Genomic DNA, 22640 nt, shown 5'->3' on the forward strand with positions numbered 1-22640 from the left:
ATCTTGATAAATCTTGATTACTTAACTCTTAATGACTAAATAACTAGTCATTTGGTAGTGCAGAATTTGAGTATCGCTGAAAAAAAATGGCAAAGCTTTTCATCTTGCACTCATCAGGACACTTCATAAGAATGCCAATATAAGGGGGAAAAAACGATTTATACTGTATGAGAAGAGAGTGTTGATTGGTTGGCAAGTAGACTCTGGTAGAGGTGGTACCATGGAGAATGCACTAATTGTCAGTCACCATAAATTGGTGCATTCTCCATGGCAACACTTACCAGTCAGAATCCACTTGTATAAGTTGTTGTTTTCCCCTTATATTGGTATTCTTGCGAAGTATCCCGATGAGTGCAAGATGAAAAGCTTCGACATCCTTTTTCACAATACTCAACTCTTTCAACTTACTCCTGTTACCACTTCTCCCAACTCGCTGTCTTCCTCAACCAGCTGCTTCCCTCCCCTTCGCCACTTCTACCTCTTGCCACCCCCCTCCTGCTCATCGCCTCTCCCTCTCACTGCCTCTGCCACTTGCTGCCAAATGCTGAGATAACTTTGGGCTGCAGGAACTGACAAGAGTGAATTTCAGCTGTTAATTCCATCTGATTGACCACTGTCAGACTTTGATCTCATCCGTAATTTACTTTCATGGGGAAGTCTACCAGTTCTTTGCTCATGGCCTAGCATGGCAGTAAACCTCATTTAACCAGCTCAATGTGCGCGGCTGTAATAATTAAGCGTATGGCACTTGATGGACTGTGTAGGTAGAAGGAACACTGGTTACAGAGTATGCAGATGAGGACTTCGATGGGGCAGCATACAGGGGAATCCTGATGGGCATGTGCAGCCTCTTGACAGTCTCTGCTTCATCTCCGCCTTGCTGCAGCTCTGAAGCAACCACAGCCTTATGCCTGTAGAGCCATTGTATCAACAGGTCACCAAATCCTTTGTTCTACCTGAGGATGCAGCAACACTCCTTGCCAAAGCTGGGAACTCACCACAGCAGCTCCAAAAACCTTCAGCATCTCTAGACATCTTGCAATAGCAGAAATTCTTCATGTTCGCCGCCTTCTTTACTTTGGTGCTTCACCCTTAAAAACGCTGATGCTTGGCCCCTCATGCAGTTGAATGAGAGATTTTTGGTGAGTGGTGTACAAATTCATTGATTGAACCTGCCTAGTCCAAATTAGGACTGGGGCCACATCAGCTGGTAGGGTTGAGTGACATAAGGATAGCTGCCCTGGCACATGCTTGCACAAGCACCCTTCTCAAGGTTGTGTCACGCTGGATGCCACTGGTGGTGTAGTGTGCACCTGCTGGAGGCTGATTGGCTTACCACCGTGGTTATGAATTTCACTCCCCAGTTTCCTAATCACTTGAGTATGGCCCAAGGGTAATATTGTGCAGTCAGCATATTTATTGCAACAGCTGAGTAGGTGTCCAGGCAAATGTGACCAAGGCATTGTCCAGTCTAGGTTTGCTGTCGTAATTTTAGAATGCTATTAGAACCCCCTTCACAATGACAACTTGCATTTATATCACACTTCAATCTATCAAAATGTCCTGAAGAGGAGCATTGCCAAACAGAATGTGACACCAAGCCACAGCAGTATGTTGTGACAAAAATTTGGTCCAGAAGATAGGCTTTAAAGAATATTTTGAGGTTTAGAGAGGAAATTCAAAATATTAGGCTGTAAAGAATTAAAGGCAAAGCTGCCTGTGGTGGAGCAAATCAGAGATGCGCAAGAGGCCAAAATTCAAGGATTGTAGGGTTGGAGAGGTCACAGAGACAGGAAAGGGGCAATGGAGTGTTTGAAAACTAAGGTGAGAATTTTAAAATTAAGGCATTGCTGGACCGCTAAGTCCACAACTTGTTGCAAGCTAAGATACGAGCAATAGATTTTGGCATGAACTCAAGTTTGTGGAGAGGCTAAGATGGAAGGACAGCCAAGAGAGCTTCGAAAGGCTGAGACTCGTAATGCCAAAGATCACAATCAGAGCTTCAGCAGCAGATGATCTGAGGCAGGGGTGGAGATGGCCATGTTATTGAGTTAGAAGTAGGCTGTCTTGTTGATGCCAAAGTTTGTTCGTTTGGAATCTCAGCTTTCCATGAACAAAAGCTGTTTTAGCAGGTCAAATCCACTTCAACAGCTGTGAACTGTGCTAGCGGATTCAGTCATTTTCAGCATGAGGTCCAAGATCCATTTGTGCTTTGCTTCTTCATTTTTTTTATTCATTTCAATTATTAAATCATCTGCTCTGTCCTTCACTTGCTCTTGCTTTCTCTCCAGGTACCGCAGCAGTGTTGAAATAGTTAATTGCTGTGGTGATCACAAGCTAATGTGGGAATTTAAATTTAGTGACAGGTGACCTACTTCAAGCGCATTGGCATAATTTTGTCTTGAACATCCATGTTGTAAATGTTTAAAAATCATACCTTTCACTCCATTTCTCTTACGCCACCCCTTCCCACCCCACCCCCAAACCCACAGCAACAGTTAACAGCTGTTAACTGGTGCTTGTTACAGCGGCTAGCACTGCTATATTCTACATTGGATGAAAAAAGTTTCGTTCCTCAACCTGGGTATAGTAGCACTAGTAGAATTTCTGAATCAAAATGGAGTTGGAAAAAGAACAGAAATATAATTTTTTTAAAATAAAGATAAAATAGTCTATTAGATTATATTTCAGAAAAATTGTCCAAGAAATTTGATATGAGCGCAAGGAAAGGTTAAAAATAATGATTGCTGTTAAAAGATGGAAGTGGGAATGATGGCACGCAAGGACATCATGGATACATAAAGAAATAAAGGCAAAATTCAAAGAAGGACAACAGAGGGAAGAATGACAAAAGGAATACAAAAAGAAATAGGGAAAAAAATGATCGAGGCAAACAGAAATTACGAAATTAAATTCTCAAGGAAAATAATGGGACATTAAGGGGTATGCAATAAACTCTCAGGAATGACACCAAAATGACAGAAATATTAAATAATTGCTTCATCTCAGTATTTACCAAGGATACTGCCATGTTGGACATGACATCTTTTCTGATCTCTTTTCAAGGGAGGAGAGAGAGTTAATTGATAAGTAATCAAACTTAGGATAAAACCCCTGATCTGAATGGATACACATCCCCACACATTCAAATAACTTGGGCAAGAGACACCAAAGCACAATTTATCAGAAAAGAAAAAGGTCCAGAAGACTGGTGGTTAGCTGATGTAATTTATACGTGAAAAGGAAGGTAGAACAAGTCCACTAACTATAGATCTATTAATTTAATGTCAGGGGTAGGAAAGGAACAGAATCCTTACCCAAAGATGATCTTAAAAAAAAATCCAGAAACTGAAAGTATAATAGAGCACAAATTTCAAAAGGGAAGATCATGCTTGACCAAGGGAAGATCATGCTTGACCAACCTAATTTAATTCTTTGAAGAAGTAGCAGAAGAGTAGTTAAGGATAAGTTAATAGACATAATATATTTAGATTTTTGGTAAGGTATTGCAGAGTAAATTCAATCCGGCCACTATTTCTAATCATTTGTGTATGTGTACATGCACAATCCCTTTGCTCTACTAGCCCATTTAGACACTTATTTCCCAAGGAATATGTGACTTCCATCGTCTTTCAACCAAAATATACCACCTCATGCATATCTATGTTGAAGTTCATTTGCCAATTACATGTCCATTTTGCAAGTTTTTATTAATAGTAATTTGGTCGTACAGAACTTGAGCATTGCTGAAAAAAGAGACATGTCTAAGCTTTTTGTCTTGCAATCATCAGGACACTTGCAAGAATAACAGTTTAAGGGGGAAAATAACAATTTATACTATATGTGAAGAGAGTGCTAATTGTTTGGCAACTGCCAAGCATTGTTTGAAATTTAAACCAGGCAGCAATACTCAAGTTTATTAATGTCCTTTTGTATTTTATTGCAGTCGTTGGCATTAACTGTACTGCCAATTTGGAGTCCTCTATAAATTTTAAAATTGGATTTCTAATTTCAGAATTCAAATCCTTTATGTAAATACTGAACAGAAATGGTTGCAGCACTGATCCACTTGGGTCACTGCTTCCCACCTTTTTTTCAGTCTGAGTACTACCGTTAACATCTACTCTGTTTTATGTTTGGAGCTGAACCTAAACTGAAATTTGGTGAGTAATGCCACTTCATAGCAGTGGTAACAACATCCTCCATCACTTTGCTGATTATTGAGGGTCAATTGATGGGGCAGTAAATAGCCAAATGGGATTTGTCAGACAGCGATTGCTTAGGCAATTTTTCCCTTGTTTAGATGCGACAGTTGCAACTGAACTGGAACAGCTTGGCCAGTATGATTAGTTCTAGAACATGACAGACAGGATATTGTTGGGGCCCACAATCTATGCTGTGTCCATTGCACTCAGCCATTTATTCATATCATGTAAAGTGGAGTGAATTTAATTGACTGAAGACTGGCTTTTGGGTCGTTGGGAACCTCAGAAGGAAGCCAAGATGGAACATCCACTCAGCACTTATCTGAAGATGGTTGCAAATATTTTAGCTTCATCTTTTGCACTGACATGCTGGGCCCCCTGCCAGCATTGAGGATGAGGTTGTTTGTGGAGCCGCTTTGCCTCGTTAGTTGCTTAATTGACCACTGCCACTTATCGTTGGTGGTCACTCCTACCAATACTGTCATGGATAGATGCATCTGTGACAGGTTGAGGGCAAGGTCAAGTGGATCGTTCCCCTTGTTCGCGCTCTCATCTGCTGCAGGCCCAGTTGTCGCCAGCTTTGTTTTTCAAGACTTGGCCAAGACCATCAGTAGTGGTGCTACCGAGCCACTCATGGTGATGGACATTCAAGTTCCCCACCCAGACTACATTCTGCGCCTTAGCTCCTTGGTGCTTCTTCCAAGTAGTGTTCAACACGGAGGAATGCTGATCAATCAACAGAGCAAGGGTGATGGGTAGTAATCAGGTGGAAGTTTGAAATATCAAGCATTGTAATGCTGAAAGCATCTCTATGGAAAAGAAGCCAACTGAAAGACTCAAGGTAAAAGGAAGCCTAGCTATTAGCTAGAATATGTTGGCCTGTGCTATAGAATTTTCGACTGTTTCTTCCACCAGATCTTACGGATATACGAAATAGGAGCAGAAGTAGACCATTCAGCCCCTCGAGCCTGCCCCGCCATTTATTTTGATCATGGCTGATCAGTTTGTGTTTCAAGTTCCACGTTCCCACCTACCCCCGATAACCCTTGATTCCCTCGCATAACGAGAATCTCTCTACCTCTGCCCTAAAAATACTCAACGACCCTGCCTCCACTGCCCTCTGAGGCAGAGAACTCCAAAGTCGCACAACCCTCCGAGAGAAAAAAAATTCCCCCCCATCTCCGTCCCCAAAAGGCGACACCCAACTCTAAAACCATGCTAAAAACAAAAAGCTAAAAGCTACTGCGGATGCTGGAAATCCAAAACAAAATAAAAACAGAATTACCTGGAAAAACTCAGCAAGTCTGGCAGCATCGGCGGAGAAGAAATCAGTCAACGTTTCGAGCCCTCATGGCCCTTCAGCAGAACTGAAGCATAGTTTCAACAAGGGAGAAATATAAATTGGTTTAAGGTGGGTGGGGGGGAAGAGACACATTGAGGGTGTGGTGTGAGCAGATAATCAAAAGATGTCAGAGACAAAAGGGTCAAAGAGGTGTTGAAGGTGGTGGTCTTTGTCTGAGAAAAGTGCTAATTAAGAATGCAAGACAGGATATTCAAAGTACAGCTCTAGTGGGGGTGAGGTGGAAAGACTAAAGGTTTTAGTTTTAGATTTAAAAATAATGGAAATAGGTGGGGAAAGAAGAATCTATATAAATTATTGAAAAAAAAGGCGGGTGGGGGGGGAAAAGAAACGGGGTGGGGATGGGGGGAGGGGGGTTTAAGATCTAAAGTTGTTGAATTCAATATTCAGCCCAGAAGGCTGTAAAGTGCCTAGTCGGAAGATGAGGTGCTGTTCCTCAACGCAACGCAAACTGGAGGAACAGCACCTCATCTTCCGACTAGGCACTTTACAGCCTTCTGGGCTGAATATTGAATTCAACAACTTTAGATCTTAAACCCCCCTCCCCCCATCCCCACCCCGTTTCTTTTCCCCCCCCACCCGCCTTTTTTTTCAATAATTTATATAGATTCTTCTTTCCCCACCTATTTCCATTATTTTTAAATCTAAAACTAAAACCTTTAGTCTTTCCACCTCACCCCCACTAGAGCTGTACTTTGAATATCCTGTCTTGCATTCTTAATTAGCACTTTTCTCAGACAAAGACCACCACCTTCAACACCTCTTTGACCCTTTTGTCTCTGACATCTTTTGATTATCTGCTCACACCACACCCTCAATGTGTCTCTTCCCCCCCACCCACCTTAAACCAATTTATATTTCTCCCTTGTTGAAACTATGCTTCAGTTCTGCTGAAGGGCCATGAGGGCTCGAAACGTTGACTGATTTCTTCTCCGCCGATGCTGCCAGACTTGCTGAGTTTTTCCAGGTAATTCTGTTTTTATTTTGTTCTAAAACCATGCTCCCTGGTTCTGGACTCACCCACAAGAGGAAACATCCCCTCCACGTCCATCCCGTCGAGACCTTTCAGGAATCCTTGCCCATATTTGACCTGATGCCTTGAGACTCCTTGGGGTCTGCAGTCAATATTGAGTACTCCCAGGGCCACCGCCTCCAGACTTGTATCCCATTGTCGCCACCTCTGGTAGGTATGTCTTTCCGGTGGGACAGGGCGTACCCAGGGCTGGTGATTGTAAGTTATGATTCCGTCATTATGGCAATCAGGCTGTTGCTTGACTAGGCTGTGGGACAGATTTCCCAATTTTGACTCAAAACCAGATTTTAGAGGAGAATGTTGCACAGCCAACTGGGCTAGCCGTGTCTTTGTTGTGTCCCAATCTGGTGCCTAGATTGATGTCAGAAGGTCTGTCTGGTTTTATTCTTCAGATTTTTTATAGCAGTTTTGGTACACTGATGCCTTGCTGACCATTTCAGAGAGCAGTTAAGAATCACATTGCTGTGGCCTAGAGTCGTAGGACAGACTGGTTATGGACATATTTACTTCCCAATATTGATGTACTAATAGTAATGGACACTTTGAAACTGATATTAGCTTTTAATTCCAGATTTATTTAATTAGTTAGTTGAATTTAAATTGCCCATTCACTGGTGGGATTTGAACTTCTGTTTCCAAATTATTAGCTTATGCCTTTGAATTGCTAGTCCAGCAAAATGACCACTGTGCTACCATATCATCGAGATATATAAACTCCAGAGCTTACTTTTGTTTGATTCATATAATGGGCCTTTAAAATTACAGTATCTGTATTTCAAGAATGCAGTATATTGCTATGAAATACACCAGATGGAAGAACCTAGTCATAGAATTAAGAAGTCAAGGCATTGTTATAGTAACTTGGCATTCAGCAGTACTCAACCTACTGATTCATAGTAAGGGAGGTGTCCTTGTTTTGATAAACATATAGTCTTGTCATGGCAACCATAACCATGTTGAAATACATGCACTATCCTTGCAGTGTGATCATTGAGCCCCAAATATTTTGTGTGCTGTAATCTCTGAATTTTAGTTAGTTTCTAAAATGACAGAAAATGCTCCCAACCAAGGACCTTGAACTTTTAATAGAGGGTCTTCAAGTCATAAAAACAATTCCAGTTAAATATACTTGCACTATTGCAACTTGTATTATTCCAAGTTGATATTGTGCTTAACAAACCCTAACTTGTTTAGATTACATTTTTTATCTAATTCCCTGGGGTTTTTGTGTTGAAGCATAAGCATGCATTCCTTGTTTTACAGTTGAAACTACCTTAATTGGATCTCGGAAATTGAGTATTTTTTTATACTTGCACTGGTTAATTTAATAATAAAGTGTGTTTAGCTTGGAATCTGATTCTTGATGTGATCTATGTAACACATGCTTCGATTACTGCTCCGTCACTGCTCTGACTTAAAGATCAGTATGCACTTCTTGTTCCAGGTTGGTAGCATAGTGACAAAGACCCACTTCAGGGATAGTCTCATGCCAGATAGGCATGGAATTGCCAGCAAAACTTGTGATCTTGAGTCATTATTGGTCTTGTGTTGCATGGATGGATTCTAATTCACCATTCATTATGTGCCAGCTTAAAAATTCAGTCTTTAAAACTGTGGCGAATCTGTCAAGATTCAGTAACCATCTCCATTGTAGTCAGATGGGTATTAAATAGTTATTGTGCATCAATGGCGATAGAACTATCCAGATCCTTTGTTGCCAAAAGGGTGAAAGATAATTTCTCTACCAAGATGTGGAATTCTTTGTCAGAATTAGGGTCTTATAAGATCATCCTATATTGTCAGAGTCCTTCTGCTGTCCTGTCCTGGCACATGGGTGCTGCACATTTGGCAACAGTGATAATGTAAACCTCCTGAATTTGCCATGGCCAGCTTCCAGGAAGACCTCGTTTTCAGAAAACAGTGAAGTACCCCTTGAGGCCATTTCAGAAAACAACTTTAGTATTTTGTATGAATGGAGAGCAGATGCTATGTTTTCAGACCCAACTCTTGATTGCTGAAGGAAGATCCAAGTATAACTTACTTTGTAAAAATGGGCTGTGTCTGATGCCAATCATATTGGGGGAATTGTCTGGTTAAAAAAACAAAAGGCTTGCATTTTACAGAATATCTGTCATGACCTTGGGACATCTAAAAGTGATTTACAGGGAATGGAATATTTCTGAAGTGTAGTCACTATTACTTTGTAGGAAATGTGACAGCCAGTTGGTGCACAACAAGCTCTCTCAAACAGCCATGTGACTCTGACCAGATAACCTGATGATGTTGATTGAGGGTAATTACTGACCTAGGCAATGTTAGTGTGTGTACTTGAGAGAATGAAGTGATTTGTGCTGTACCACTTGCTGGTGCATACTCCAGTGTTGGCAAGAGCTCAGCACAATCACCTGCCATGTGTTCAGAGCACATTTTAGCATATAAGAACATGGGGAAATTTTCTACTTTTATATCAGATTAGACTCCCTGTTTGATTTTTTTTTCATTTTTCAATTCCACTTATTTGAGTGTCCTACAGTCATGCACTGCTCCAGTTAATCAAGTTAGTTAAGGTATCTACAAAACTCATACTGCATGTAATGCTGCAGAATGGCCTGGATTGAATCATTCATTGACTTTTCTCCCTCTCTTGTTTAGTGAAGTGTCATATTACATGAGCACTTAGTGTAGGTTTTGAAGATGCGGGGCAGTGTCACTCTGTAGATGATGCTGGAAGCATGTTGGGTAATTTTTTAAAAACTAGGAACCATTGTATCTTTTTGTAATTAAATGTTTTCTCCATTTTGCTTTTTTAAAAAAAGGTCTGATTTCTGACTGTAATGGAAGCCTCACCAAGAGTGGACCTAGCTGTATTTATTTATTTAGGAGGAGGGTGTGGCTTTGTGGTAATGTCACTGGACTAATAATTCAGAGGCCGAGGCTAATACTCTGGGGACATGGGTTCAATCCCACCATGGCAGCTGGTGGAATTTGAATTCAGTTAATAAAATCTGGTATTAAAAGCATGGTCGATTGTCATGAAAACTCATCTGGTTCACTGATGCCCTTTAGGGAAGGAAATCTGCTGTCCTTACCTGGTCTGATCTACATGTGACTCCAGATCCACAGCAATGTGGTTGACTCTTAAGTGCCCTCTGGAATAGCCGAGCACACCACTTGGTTGTATCAAACAGCTATGAAGTCAACAGAAAGGAATGAAACCAGAGAGACTACCTGGTATTGACCAAGGCTCTGGAAATGACAACAGCAAACCCAGCCCTGTCAACCTTTCAAAGGCCACCTTACTGGTACCCGGGGGCTTGTGCCAAAATTGGAAGAGCAGTACCACAGACTAGACGAGCAACAGCCTGATATGGTCATTCTCAATGAATTATACCTTTTATAGTCCCAGACACCATCATCACCAACCCTGGGTATATCCGTAAGTGTTGGCACAGTGGTAAACAGTCAGGAAGGAGTTGCCCTTGGAGTCCTCAATATCGACTCTGAACCTCATGAAGTCTCATGGCACTGTCAAACCTCCTGCTGATTGCCACCTACCACCCCTCTCCCCCACCCCCACAAGCTGGTGAATCAGTACTCCTCTTTGTAGAACACCAATTGGAAGAAGCACTGATGGTGAAGAGGGCACAGAATGTACTCAACATGAGGGTTTTCAGTATCCAGTTGCACCACTACTGACTCAGCTAGCTGAATCATAAAGGACATGGCTGCTAGAACTGCGTCTGCGGCAGGTGGTGAGGAAACCAGCAAGGGGATTACTTGACCTCGTCCTCAACAGTCTACCTGTCACAAATGCATCTGTCCATGAAGGTATTGGTAACAGTGACCACCTTGTGGAGTTGAAGTCCCGAACACATTGAGGATACTTTCCGTCAGGTTGTGTGGCACTACTGCGTTGCTAAACAGGATAGATTTCAAACGTATCTGGCAACTTAAAACTGGGCACCCATGAGGCACTGTGGGCCATCAGCAGCAGCAGAATTGTATTCAACCACAATCTGCAACTTCATGGCTCAGCATATCTCCAACTCTACCATTGCCATCAAGCTGAAGGAAACACCCTGGTTCAATGAAGAGTGCAGGAGGGCATGCCAGAAACAGCACCAGGCATATCTACAAATAAGGTATCAAGCTGGTGAAGCTGCAACACACTTGCATTCCGAACAGCATGCAATAAACAGAGCTAAGCGATCACACAGCCCAAGGATCAAATCTAAGTTCTGCAGTCATGCCACATCCGGTCGTGAATGGTGATGGACAATTAAACAACTAACGTTAAGAGTATGCTCCAGAAATATCCCATTCCTCAATGATGGGGAAGCCCAGCATATCAATGCAAAAGAGACAGCTGAACCATTTGCAACCATCTCCAGACAGAAACGCCAAGTGAATGATTCATCTCTGCCTCCTCCTGGGGTCCCCAGCATCACAGATGCCAGCCTTCAGCCAATTCTATTCACTCTGCGTAATATCAAGAAACAGCTAAAGGCACTGGATACTGCAAAGGCTATTGGCCTTGATAACATTCCGACAACAGTACTGAAGACTTGTGCTCTAGACCAATCCACTCTCCTACCCAAAACAAAAACAGAATTACCTGGAAAAACTCAGCAGGTCTGGCAGCATCGGTGGAGAAGAAAAGAGTTGACGTTTCGAGTCCTCATAACCCTTCGGCAGAACACTCTCCTACCCAGGCTGTTCCAGTACAGCATCAACACTGGCATCTACCTGGCAATGTGGAAACTGGACTAGCCATATAAATACTGTGCCTACAAGAGCAGCTCAGAGGCTAGAGATCCTGCAGTGAGTAACTCACCACCTGACTCCCCAAAGCCTGTCCACCATCTACAATTCGCAGGTCAGGAGAGTGATGTCTGGATGAGTGCAGCTCCAACAACACTCAAGGAGCTTGATGTCATCCAGGATAAAGCCCACTTGATTGACACTCCATCCACAAACATTCACTCCCTCCACCGCTGATGCACAGTGGCAGCATTGTGCGCCATCTCCAAGATGCGCTGCAATAACTCTCAAGAGAATAACTAAGGAAAAGGTAGGGCCTAACAGAAATGTACATGGTGACATTCTAGTTTGAGGAGGAATGTGAAATATTAGGTACAATAAACTTAGTGAGAGAGGAAGTACTGAAGGGGCTGGCATCCTTGCAGGTGGATAAATCGCCTGGGCTAGATGGTTCGTATCCCAGGCTGTTGAAGCCAGGGAGGAAATAGCGGATGCTCTGAGGATCATTTTCAAATCCTCACTAGATACAGGCGAGGTCCCAGATGATTGGAGGTCTGCGAATGTTGTACCATTATTTAAAAAGGGTGCGAGGGGTAGGCCAGAAAAGTATAGGTTCATCAGTCTGACTTCAGTGGTGGGCAAATTATTGGAAACAATCCTGAGAGACAGGATAAATTGTCACTTAGAAAGGCATGGATTCATCGGGGATAGTCAGCATGGTTTTGTTAGGGAAAGATTGTGTCTTGCTAACATAATAGAACTTTTTGAGGAAGTAACAAGGAGGATTGATGAGGACAGTGTAGTGGATGTTGTCTACATGGATTTCAGTAAGGCATTTGACAAGATCCCACATGGCAGACTGGCCAGGAAAGTGAGATCTCGTGGGATATAGGGGAAGGTGGCAGATTGGATCCAAAATTAGTTCAGTGACAGGAAACAAAGGATAATCGTCGATGGATGTTTTTGTGAATGAAGAACGGTTTCTAGTGGCATTCCACAGAGCTCAGTGTTGGGGCCCCTGCTGTTTGTTGTATATATTAATGATTTAGTCTTAAACGTGGGAGGCATGATTGGGAAATTTGCAGGTGACACACAAATTGGCTGTGTAGTTGATAGTGAAGAGGATAGCTGTCCACTCCAGAATTATATCAATGGTTTGGTTGAGTGGGCGGAGAAGTGGCAAATGGAATTCAATCCATGAAAAGTGTGAGGTAATGCATTTGGGGAAGGCAAACAAGGCAAGGGAATACTCAATAAATGGATGGTGGGCATCTGGAATTCACTGCCTAAATTGGTGGTTGAGGCTAGAATGCTCAACTCATTTAAAAGGTACCTGGATCTGCATCTGAAGTCCTGTAACCTGCAGGGCTGTGGACCAGGTGCTGGAAAGTGGGATTAAAATGAGCGGCTAGTTTTTTTTTCTCTTTTTGGCTGGCACAGACACTATGGGTTGAATGGCCTCTTTCTGCACTGTAACTTTTCTATGGTTCTATGATTCTAACTCAACAAAGCTCCTTCAACAGCACCTTCCAAATCTGGGACCTCCACAACCTAGGAGGACAAGGGCAGCAGATGCATGGCAATTTGGGGTGGGCAATAAATGCTGGCCCAGCCAGCGATGTCCACATCCCACTACGTCTACATCCCACTAACGAATAAATAAAAATAAAACGCACTTCTGTTGGTTAGAGAACTTGATCTTGAAGTAGTTCATCTGCAGTAATCTGACCAGTGAGGTCACTAGAGCAGATTTTGAAACATGTTTTGCATTAATATAAACTGCACAACAGGATGCATTTGGTGCAGTAAGGAAAGACACCTTGCCGAGTTTGGAGTATGGTGACCTGAAGAAATCGGAAGGCACCTGTGAGTCAGATTGCCGATCTAAAGCCCTGGCAAATAATGGTCATTGCTGCAGTTGAGTTTGTACATGAAAGGAACAGAACAAAAGCAGGGTTTAAATCGATAGCATTGTTGCCTGGATCTTTGGAGAGTGAAGCATTTCACTGCATTTGTTTTGTCAGGCGCGGGCTATTTTCCTGTACTCAGCTGCACTATCCAGACTCAACATTTCATGCATGCACCGGGCTGACCATGACATTTTGGCATGTGTAGAGTAATTGTTATGATGTTGTGATATTACATCACTCTGAAATATTGTGTGTAACTCTGGCAACCACACTTTAGTAAGGATGTGAAGATAGAGTGCAGAATAGACCCATGAGAATGGTTCCGGGGTGAGGAGCTTCAGTTATGTAGATAGATTGGAGAAGTTGGGACTGCCCTCCTTGTAGAAGAGAAGGTTGAGAGGAGATTTGATAGAGGTATTCAAAATCCTGAGGCCTGGACAAAGTATGTAGGAAGAAGCTGTTCCAATTGATGGAAGTGTCAAGAGTCAGAGAGCACAACTTTAAGGTGATTGGTAAAAGAAGCAATGGCAAGAAATGGGAAAAGCATTTTTTTCGGCAAAACAAATGGTTGGGGTTTAGAATGCACTCCCTAAGATTATGATGGAGACAGACAGAATCATGGCATTCAGTAGGATCAGTGTTAGCCTTGGGACAATGTAATTGCATACAAATTACAGAAAGAATTCTTTCATCGTGGTAATGGGGGACATCAATTATTCTGATATCGATTGGGATGGTTATCATGAAGAACAAAGATGGGGAGGAATTCTTGAAATATATATTTCAGTTTGTGGATTTTGGAAACATGATAGATTGAAGACGTTGGGACTGTTTTCTTGAAGAGAAGGCTGAGCGGATTTGATAGAGGTATTGATAGTGGTTAACTCTTAAATACCCTCTGAACAAGGGCAGTTAAGGGACGGGCAATGAATGCTGGCCTAGCCAGTGATGCCTGCATCCCATGAATGAATATTTAAAAAATCATGAAGGGTTGGGACAGAGTAGATGGGGAGAAACTGTTCCCACTGGTGGAGGGATTGAGAATGAGACGGCACTGATCAAATGGCAAAAGAAGCAATAGAGACTTGAGAAACATTTACGCGTAGTGAGTGTTAAGATCTGGAATGCTCTGCCTGTTAGTGTGATGGAGACAGAGTAAATCAAGGCATTCGAGAGGAAATTGGATTATTATCTGAAGAGGAAGAACGTGTAAGGCTATGGGGAGAAGGTGAGGGAATGACACTAGGTGAATTGCTCATTGAGAGCTGGCACAGACACGACAGGCCAAATGGCCTCCTGTTTGATAAAGATTTGTGTTTCTGTGCTATAATTGTTCTTTGAAGGTAACAATTCGTGCACAATTAAATCACTATGTAATGTTGATGTTGCTACCAAATAATGCTGCTGCAATTATTGACGATAGCAGTTAGATTGGGGTAGCCCACTCAGAAATGGGTCTTCCTGGCTCGGGATAGGATAAATATTATGACAGATTTGATATGGTTGCTGGCTGCGGGAGGACCACGCCCAATCCATGGGACAGTAACTTTGGAGCAGAATAAACGTGATCCATGACTTTTAAATGCTGGCTGCAAAGTAGTAAGTAGTTTAAACCTGTCAAGTGGAAAGAAAGTCCTTTTTAAATTAATTTTCTGATTCACATGAGCTGAATGATGACACTGTAAAATTTGATGAATGGTGAGGGTTTTTTTTAAGATGGAAAGACTTGTTATAGTGCACGTGGATGATGACAAAGAAATGAAAGCAGGACAACAATCAAGTTATATACAAATTAACCCTTAAATAGCGTTCACTTAACATCGTGAATTTTATTCTGCACGACTCTGAAATTCTGTTATTGCTTATCCATTGCATTAGATGAACAGGTACTTCTGTAAAGAAGTAATCTGGTTCTTCATGAATGTTAACTTTGTATTTTTTCTGAAGTAATTATTTCCAAATTTGGTAGATCAGGGATACTGGGATTCTTTTCAAAAATTTAGTTTGGCATGATTAACTTTATATAAGGCTCATAAGACTCGTACACTCATAAACATTTACAGCACAGGAGGCCATTTGGCCCATCATGTCTGCGCCAGTCAACAAAGATCTGACTGGAGGCTATGACAATGCAAGTGATTATCTAAATACTACTTAAATGTTGTGAGGGTTTCTGACTCTCTTTCAAGCAGTGAATTCCAGACTCCCACCATCCTCTGGGTGAAAACATTTCTCAACTCCCCTCTTATCCTTCTACCTCTTACCTTAAACCTATGCCCCCTGGTTATTGATCCCTCTACAAATGGAAAAAGTGCCTTCCTATCCACCCTATCTATGCCCCTCATAATCTTATACACCTCTATCAGGCCCCCTCTTAACCTTTGTTGCTCCAAGGAAAACAACCCCAGCCTATCCAACCTTTCCTCATAGCTCAGACCTACCAGCCCAGGCAGCATCCTGGTAAATCTCCTCTGCACCCACTCCAATGCAATCACATCCTTCCTATAATGTGGTGACCAGAACTGCATGCAGTACTCCAGTTGTAGCCTAACCAGCATAACCTCCCTGCTCTTGTGTTCTATGCCTCGGCTAATAAAGGCAAGTATCCCATATGCCTTGTTGGTATTTTCTTATTAATGTTTAATTTGTTTTTTTTTACAGTTGGATGAGAAGACTGAATCATTTTCTCGGGTGAGTAATAAATAATTATGGTAATCTCAGTATCTCACTGAGAATATTGTGAGCTCCATTAAGGGCTGAAGGGTTAGCTCACTACATTCAGCATAGAATTGGTATGCAACCATGTAAGAAGTGTTTCCTCCGTGACCTAAGAATTTGTGTGTGTACATAGCTCTCGTTTAATTTGCAAATGATCCAATTTAAAAATAACCAGCTAACAAGCTTTAGTCTTAAACAGGATAAAGGTTAGTTTATTGAAAAACTACTACTGTAAGTTACTTAAATAAAATGATAGAATTGTTAACTAAAATACAGATACACAGATTAAAATGCAGTTAAAGGAAAAAAGATACTTCAAGATGAGATTTCAAAACCGACTGAGATTTTGTTCTGGGCCCGTTGCTTGCAGGTGAATTCTTGGTTATCTGGAGTGAAGGGTTGGAGTTGAAAAGTCAACTGTGATGGCTTCTGTAGTTGAAAATTCAGAGGTTTGCCTTTTTAAGGTGGAGTCAGCAGGTTTTTGGGAGAGAGAGAAGATTTCCTATTCCTCACTGATTCTGCAGTTACGGCACTTGCAGATTGTCTGGACTCTGGGCAGAACAGCAGATTCCTTAATAACTTCCTCTTTGCCCTCCCATGGTCAGGAACCTTCTCTGACGTTGTCTCTGAGTTCTTCCTAGGGTTCTGCACCTTGCCTTCCAAGATGGCTTCTTACCGCTTCCTTTTCTTCAGTTCAAATAACACAAAATGACTGCTATGTTAAATTTCCAGGAAGCATTGTTTCACCAGGAAAATAAATTATTTATGTTGTGGCCCTTCGAAGTCCCTTTCTCTCTCCTGTTCCCGCAGAAGTAAAAGGGTTTTTCACGAAGATTCAGTGGACATCCTTGGTGGAGCCTTTGCATTTTAATGACTCTTTGTAGCCAACTTCAGAGATATGAGCCTGACAAGGTTTGAACAAATACAGAAAGGTGCCATGTTGTATGTCCATACTTTCATTTCAAATAAGGCTTTTAGACTCATTGTAAAGGTTTGAAAACATAAATGTACCTTTAAAACAGTTGTCCTTAAAATCTGTAATATCACAATTTGTTTGTGACAGTTGGTGCTAAACTAATTTTTGCCTAATGTTGGTGGAAGCTCATATGATAGATAGCACATAATTTCACATTTTCTTGAAAGTAAAGCTTTTTCAATTAAAAAATTTTATTTAAAGTATCAATACTGGAGTTGTGTTAAAGAATTATCTTGAACCATTTATTGAATACCTTGAAATTATTTCTTTTAATTGTATGCAGTTTGAGCTGTTTGGGCACCAGAATGAAGGAGGCTGCAAGGCAAATGCTGTTGATCTCAACTCTTTTTGTGATTACATTGCCACGTTAAGAATTCTTGGGGCCCTGTGCATATGATGGGAAAGAGGAAGCCTAAAAAAGCAGCAGTCAACTTTCAAAAGACAGATTTTGAAGGGTCAGTTAAGGAAACTGAACTGGGCAGAATGGTTAGATGAAAGTATCGGAGAAAAGTGGATCATGTTTAGGAACATGTGATTAGCAGTTGGCCATTTAGTCCTTCAAGCCTATTTCTTCAATCAGTGAGATCATGGCTGATCTGTGACCTAACTCAACATAACTGCCTTTGCCCCACATACCTTAAATTATTTTGTTAACAAAATTTGTGAACCTACGAGTCAAAATTAACAATTTCAAACTGTTAATGCCCTTTAGGTTTTCTATTTTCAGCCTTGATTTTTAGACTATGCACCCCTGTCCTTTAGTCGCCAATCAGCAGAAATCATCTCTATTTATCTCATCCGTTCCCCTTAATATCTTGTAGATTTTGACTAAATCATCACTTAACCTGCTAAATTTCAAGCAGTACAACCTTTCTTGTATAATCGCTCATGATTTAGTCCTTAGAGTCAGGTATCACTCTGATAAATTTATGTTGCCCTCCCTCCAAGGCCACTACATCCTTCCTAAGGTGCTATTTCCAGAACTGCTCTGTACTGCAGGTGTGGTTTAATCAGGGCTTTGTATAGATATAGCATAACTTCTAACCACTTGTATTTTAATTCTCTAGTTATAAAGACCAAGCACTCCATTGGCTCTTTATGGTTGTTTTCAATACCCATCCATAACATTTTAATCTATGTACATGAACCCCAAGTCTCTTTGAAACTACACTGTTTCCAGCTTTTCACCATTTTTGAAGTAGTATGCGCGATCTATTTTAAGTCCAAAGTGTATGACTTTACATTTGTCTATGTTGAAACCTATGAGCCATAATTTTGTCCATTTATTTAATTTATCAATATCTCTTTGTAATGTTTTGCTTCCACTGGTTACAATGCCGCCTATCCTTGTGTCATTTGCAACTTGGATATGTGACTTTTCAACCAATCACCTAAAGCCGTTGATACATGTAATGAATAGTTGAGGCACCAAACCAGATCCTTGCAGGACACTACTCGTCATGTCCTGCCAATTGGAGTACCTACTCAATATATTCATGCTCTTTTGCCACTCAGTCTGGAGCTTCAACTTTAGCTAACAGCCTGTTAGGATAATTTACCAAATGCCTTCTGGATGTAGATAGCATCTATAGACATTCCCTTGTCCACTACTTTAGTTACCTCTTCAAAAATTCAACCAGATTTGTCAGGCAGGACCTGCCCATTACAAGGCCGTGCTGGCTCTCCTTGACAGCTGAAAATTTTCAAGGTGTTCAGTCACCCTATTCTTAATATAGTTTCTTCAATAAGTATTTTGTATCTGTCTTCACAAAAGAAGACACAAAAGTATCCCAAGAACAGTGGAAAATCAAGAAGCAAAGGTTGGGGGAGGACCTTAAAACAATCACTCATCTGCCATGGTGGGATTTGAACCCAGGTCTCCAGAGTATTACCCTGGGTCTCTGGAATACCAGTCCAATGACAATACCAGTCCAATGACAATACCACTGCACTACTGCATATGGAGGGTAGAATGAGGGAAGCCAGTCAAGAGTGCATTGGAATTGTCAAGTCTTGTGATAAAGACTAGGTTGTGTTCAAGTCTCAAAAGTGAAGTATTGAAATTGGCTATGAAAAGCATCAGAAAATCAGCGAGAGTCTTCAGGAAAGTTAATGTACTTTCTAGCATGCTCTGGCCTATATGTAATTCAATCCACACAATATGGAGCTCACAGTTCATTCTCTCTAAATTGGCTCGACAAGACCTGTGTTAGAAAGAAATGCTACTCGAGAGGGTGGACAACTGCACCTTAGGGCAACTCTAGACAGGCAATAGGTATGGCTTTGCCAATATTGTCCACGTTCTAAGAAGAACCCATAATTTTTTTCTTAAAAATACGTTTTGTTAGAATCTGTGTTTGGCATATGTTCATCTCTTTCAGATAAGACAGCAGTCTCAGCTGTTTCTTTCTTATCGGGATCAATCAACCCATTATCCTTGTGCTGGGTTAGGTCTTTAATTAGAATTGTTCACTTTAATTCCATTCCCTTGCACTTTGCCTATATCCTTTCGTATTTGTCCTTTACAAGTATTTATCCAGTTCCCTTTAAATAATATGCTTTCTGCCCAAGTCAACTTGTGGTGCAGCATTTTGAGGGTTATATTAGTCAAAACGGATACTAAATGGGCGCTGTGCTAATGAGCTCCAGTTTGAAAATCTGGATTAAGCATGTAACTTTGGGGCTCCCTGGGTGCTGTTATTTATATGTGCCCCTCTGTCCTTGTGAACTATGGTGCCATCCCTTTACTTTAAAGTCTTCAATGAGTTGTCACCTCCCAAATCCATGCCCATCTTTCCCAGAACTCCATATTTGAATTCCTCCAATCAGATTTCCAAACCCTCAACGGGACTAAAACGGCTCTTATCAAAGTCACAAATGGCATTCTATGCCACTGAGAATGGTAAACGATCCCTCCTTTAGACGTTCGAGAAAATTTTAAAACCAGCAAAGGATGATTTTAAAAATAGAGAAATTAGAATATAACAAAGGGCGAAATTAGAATGTGAGAGTAAATTAGCAAGAAATATGAAATAAGGTAGGAATAACCTCTACAATTATATAAAGAAGAGAGTATTGAAAGTAAAGGTTGGTCCCTTAGAGGCTGAGACTGGGGAATTAATAGGGGGAAACAAGGAAATGGTAGGGGCTTGAACAAGTATTTTGTATCTGCCTTCACAATAGAAGACGCAAAAGTGTCCCAAGAACAGTAGAAAATCAAGAAGCAAAGGTTGGGGAGGACCTTAAAATAATCAGGATCAGAGAAAAAGTACTCAGAAAACTAATGGGCCTGAAGGCTGACAAGTCCTTTGGGACTGATGGCCTGCATTCTAAAGAAGTGGCTGCAGAGTTAGTGGATGCTTTGGTTGTAATCTTCCAAAATTCCTTACATTCTGGGAAGATCCCAGCTGATTGGAAAACTTCACATGTAACACTGCTATTCAAGAAAAAAAAGAAGACAAAGCAGGCAATTGTAGGGCAGTTAGCCTAACATCTGACATAGGGAAAATGTTGGAAACCATTATTAATGAATAAGTAACAAGATATTTAGAGAATCACAATGCAATCCAGCAAAGTCAACATGATTTTATGACAAGGAAATCATGTTTGACTAATTTATTAAAGTTCTTTGAGGATGTTACCAGCAGTGGGAGGATAAAGAGGGACCAGTAGATTTAGTGTATTTGGATTTCCAAACGGCGTTCAGTAAGGTGCTACAAAAGGTTACTACACGAGGTGTTGGAGGATGGCATGTTGGTTGGCATGGATAGAGGATTGGCTAATGCACAGGAACAGAATTTTGGCAGCCACCCATCTCACCTGCCACTAGGGGCTACCCTTTTGTAAAAGCAGTAGAGCATCAAGAGCATTTATAGGATAGCCACTCAGGGTCAGCACCAGGGTGATTGGTTTAATATTTGTTAATGTGTGATATCTTCATTGTTTACTGTTGCTGCAGATAAAAGTTGTTTCATTATGGCAATGGGCATTGGTGGAATTGGTGGGTTTTTTTTTGTGGCCTTCATGGGGAATGGGTTAAAAGGATAAAGTTCGTGAAAGGTGAAGCCTGTGGTAACAGTGGTCTTGTGTCGGATGATAGGTCATGCTCTTAGAAATGTTCTTCAATTAGATAATAGCAAGTGTCCCTCAAGTGCAAACCTGAAATCCTTTGTTTCTCCTCTTCTTTTGTTTTTCCCCCAACCGCCACCACCACCACCACCAACTCCCTCTTGGCTCTTGAACTGAATTCTGCGGCACAGTTAGTGGTGTTAACTGCTGGCCTCTCCTGATTGCCAGATTGTGAAGCATGCAGAGGATCACCTCCAATCTGGAGACTCTCTTGGCCAAGTACAAGGTCAAGGATCCGCTTGAGGACCCTGTGGTCTACTTGGTGATATTTTCGATGGCTGAGTAGCTCACATTGTGCAAGTGCTCAGCAGGTATCTAGGAATTTCTCATCAAAGACATGAGCCATGGCATCAGAGGGTCACTTAGCAGGCATTCACCTGCATGATGCACTGTCAGTGGTCACATATGAGCTACACATTGAGGGAACAGAATCCCTTTTCTTGAACACCTCTGAGTTTAAACGAGGCGCTCGTAGTCTAGACTCCCTGGTCCATGGGGAATTTTGCAATCCTGCCAAATCCTAGAGCTTTCTGCCTCTGGTCCTCTCTGGCAATGGGAAACAGTATATAGTTATTCCTCAGTGTATAGAGCTGCAGAGATCTCCGTTTTGCCAAAGTGAACACAGAATTGTGATATTACGGTTGGCAACCTGGAAGGTTCCGGTAACATAAAAATTGAGAGTTAGTGAGATTTTAACTGCCACAAGCAATGCAGTCTTGTGTGTACTGCGATGTTTGAGTCTTCATTCCACAAGGGTACAGATCTTGGACAAGCTCCTTGGTAAACTGGAACCTCCTGCATTTGCCTTGGGTCATGTGAATGTAGTGGTAGTCTTTCCTGAATGCTTGGAGTGGATAAAGCCTCCTGCTGAGAGCCGCATCTCCTGTTCTCCTGCAGTATCTCACCTTATCTATCTAATTGTAGCTTGAGTATCACTTGCAATGGCTTCTCCTCTTGTTTCCACACTGTTACCTCTGTCCCCCATGGATCTATCCTTGGCTGCCTCCTATTTCTCATCTACATGTTGCCCTTCAGCAACATTATCCAAAAGCAATGTTAGTTTTCACATGTATGCTGATGACACCCAGCTGTACCTCATCACCACTTCTCTTGACTCCTCTACTGTTGCTAAATTATTAGACTGCTTATCTGACATCCAGTACTGGATAGAATCATTGAATACAATCATTGAATGGTTACGGATAAACAGAAATTTCCCCCAATGTTGCAAAGATTGAAGCCATTGTTGTCGATCACCACTCTAAACTCCATTCTCTGGCTACTGACTCCACCCCTTTCTCTAACAACAGTCTGTTTCCAACCTTGGTGTCACATTTAATCCTGAGATGAACTTCCAACCTCATTTGCCGCATCACTAAGACCGCCTGTAACTTTGCTCAACTTCGCCCCTGTCTGAGCTCATCATCTACTGAAACGCTCAACTGTGACTTTCTCTCTAGACTGGACTATCCAACGCACTCCCAGCTGATCTTCCACATCTTGCCTTTTGTAAACTTGAGGTTATCCAAAACTCTGTCGGTGTCTTAAC

General features: G+C 41.6%; 1 protein-coding gene across 1 annotated transcript in view; it reads left to right on the forward strand.

Moving 5' to 3' along the window:
• lrrfip2 (leucine rich repeat (in FLII) interacting protein 2) overlaps positions 1–22640 on the forward strand; it is a 202492-nt gene that overhangs the window by 136348 nt on the left and 43504 nt on the right. Inside the window, exon 16 of the mRNA XM_078539775.1 lies at positions 15931–15960. Coding sequence (XP_078395901.1) covers positions 15931–15960 — 30 coding nt within the window. The remainder of the gene's footprint in view (positions 1–15930; positions 15961–22640) is intronic.

The sequence above is a fragment of the Cetorhinus maximus genome, chromosome 4, assembly GCF_964194155.1.
Source record: "Cetorhinus maximus chromosome 4, sCetMax3.hap1.1, whole genome shotgun sequence".
Taxonomy (NCBI): domain Eukaryota; kingdom Metazoa; phylum Chordata; class Chondrichthyes; order Lamniformes; family Cetorhinidae; genus Cetorhinus; species Cetorhinus maximus.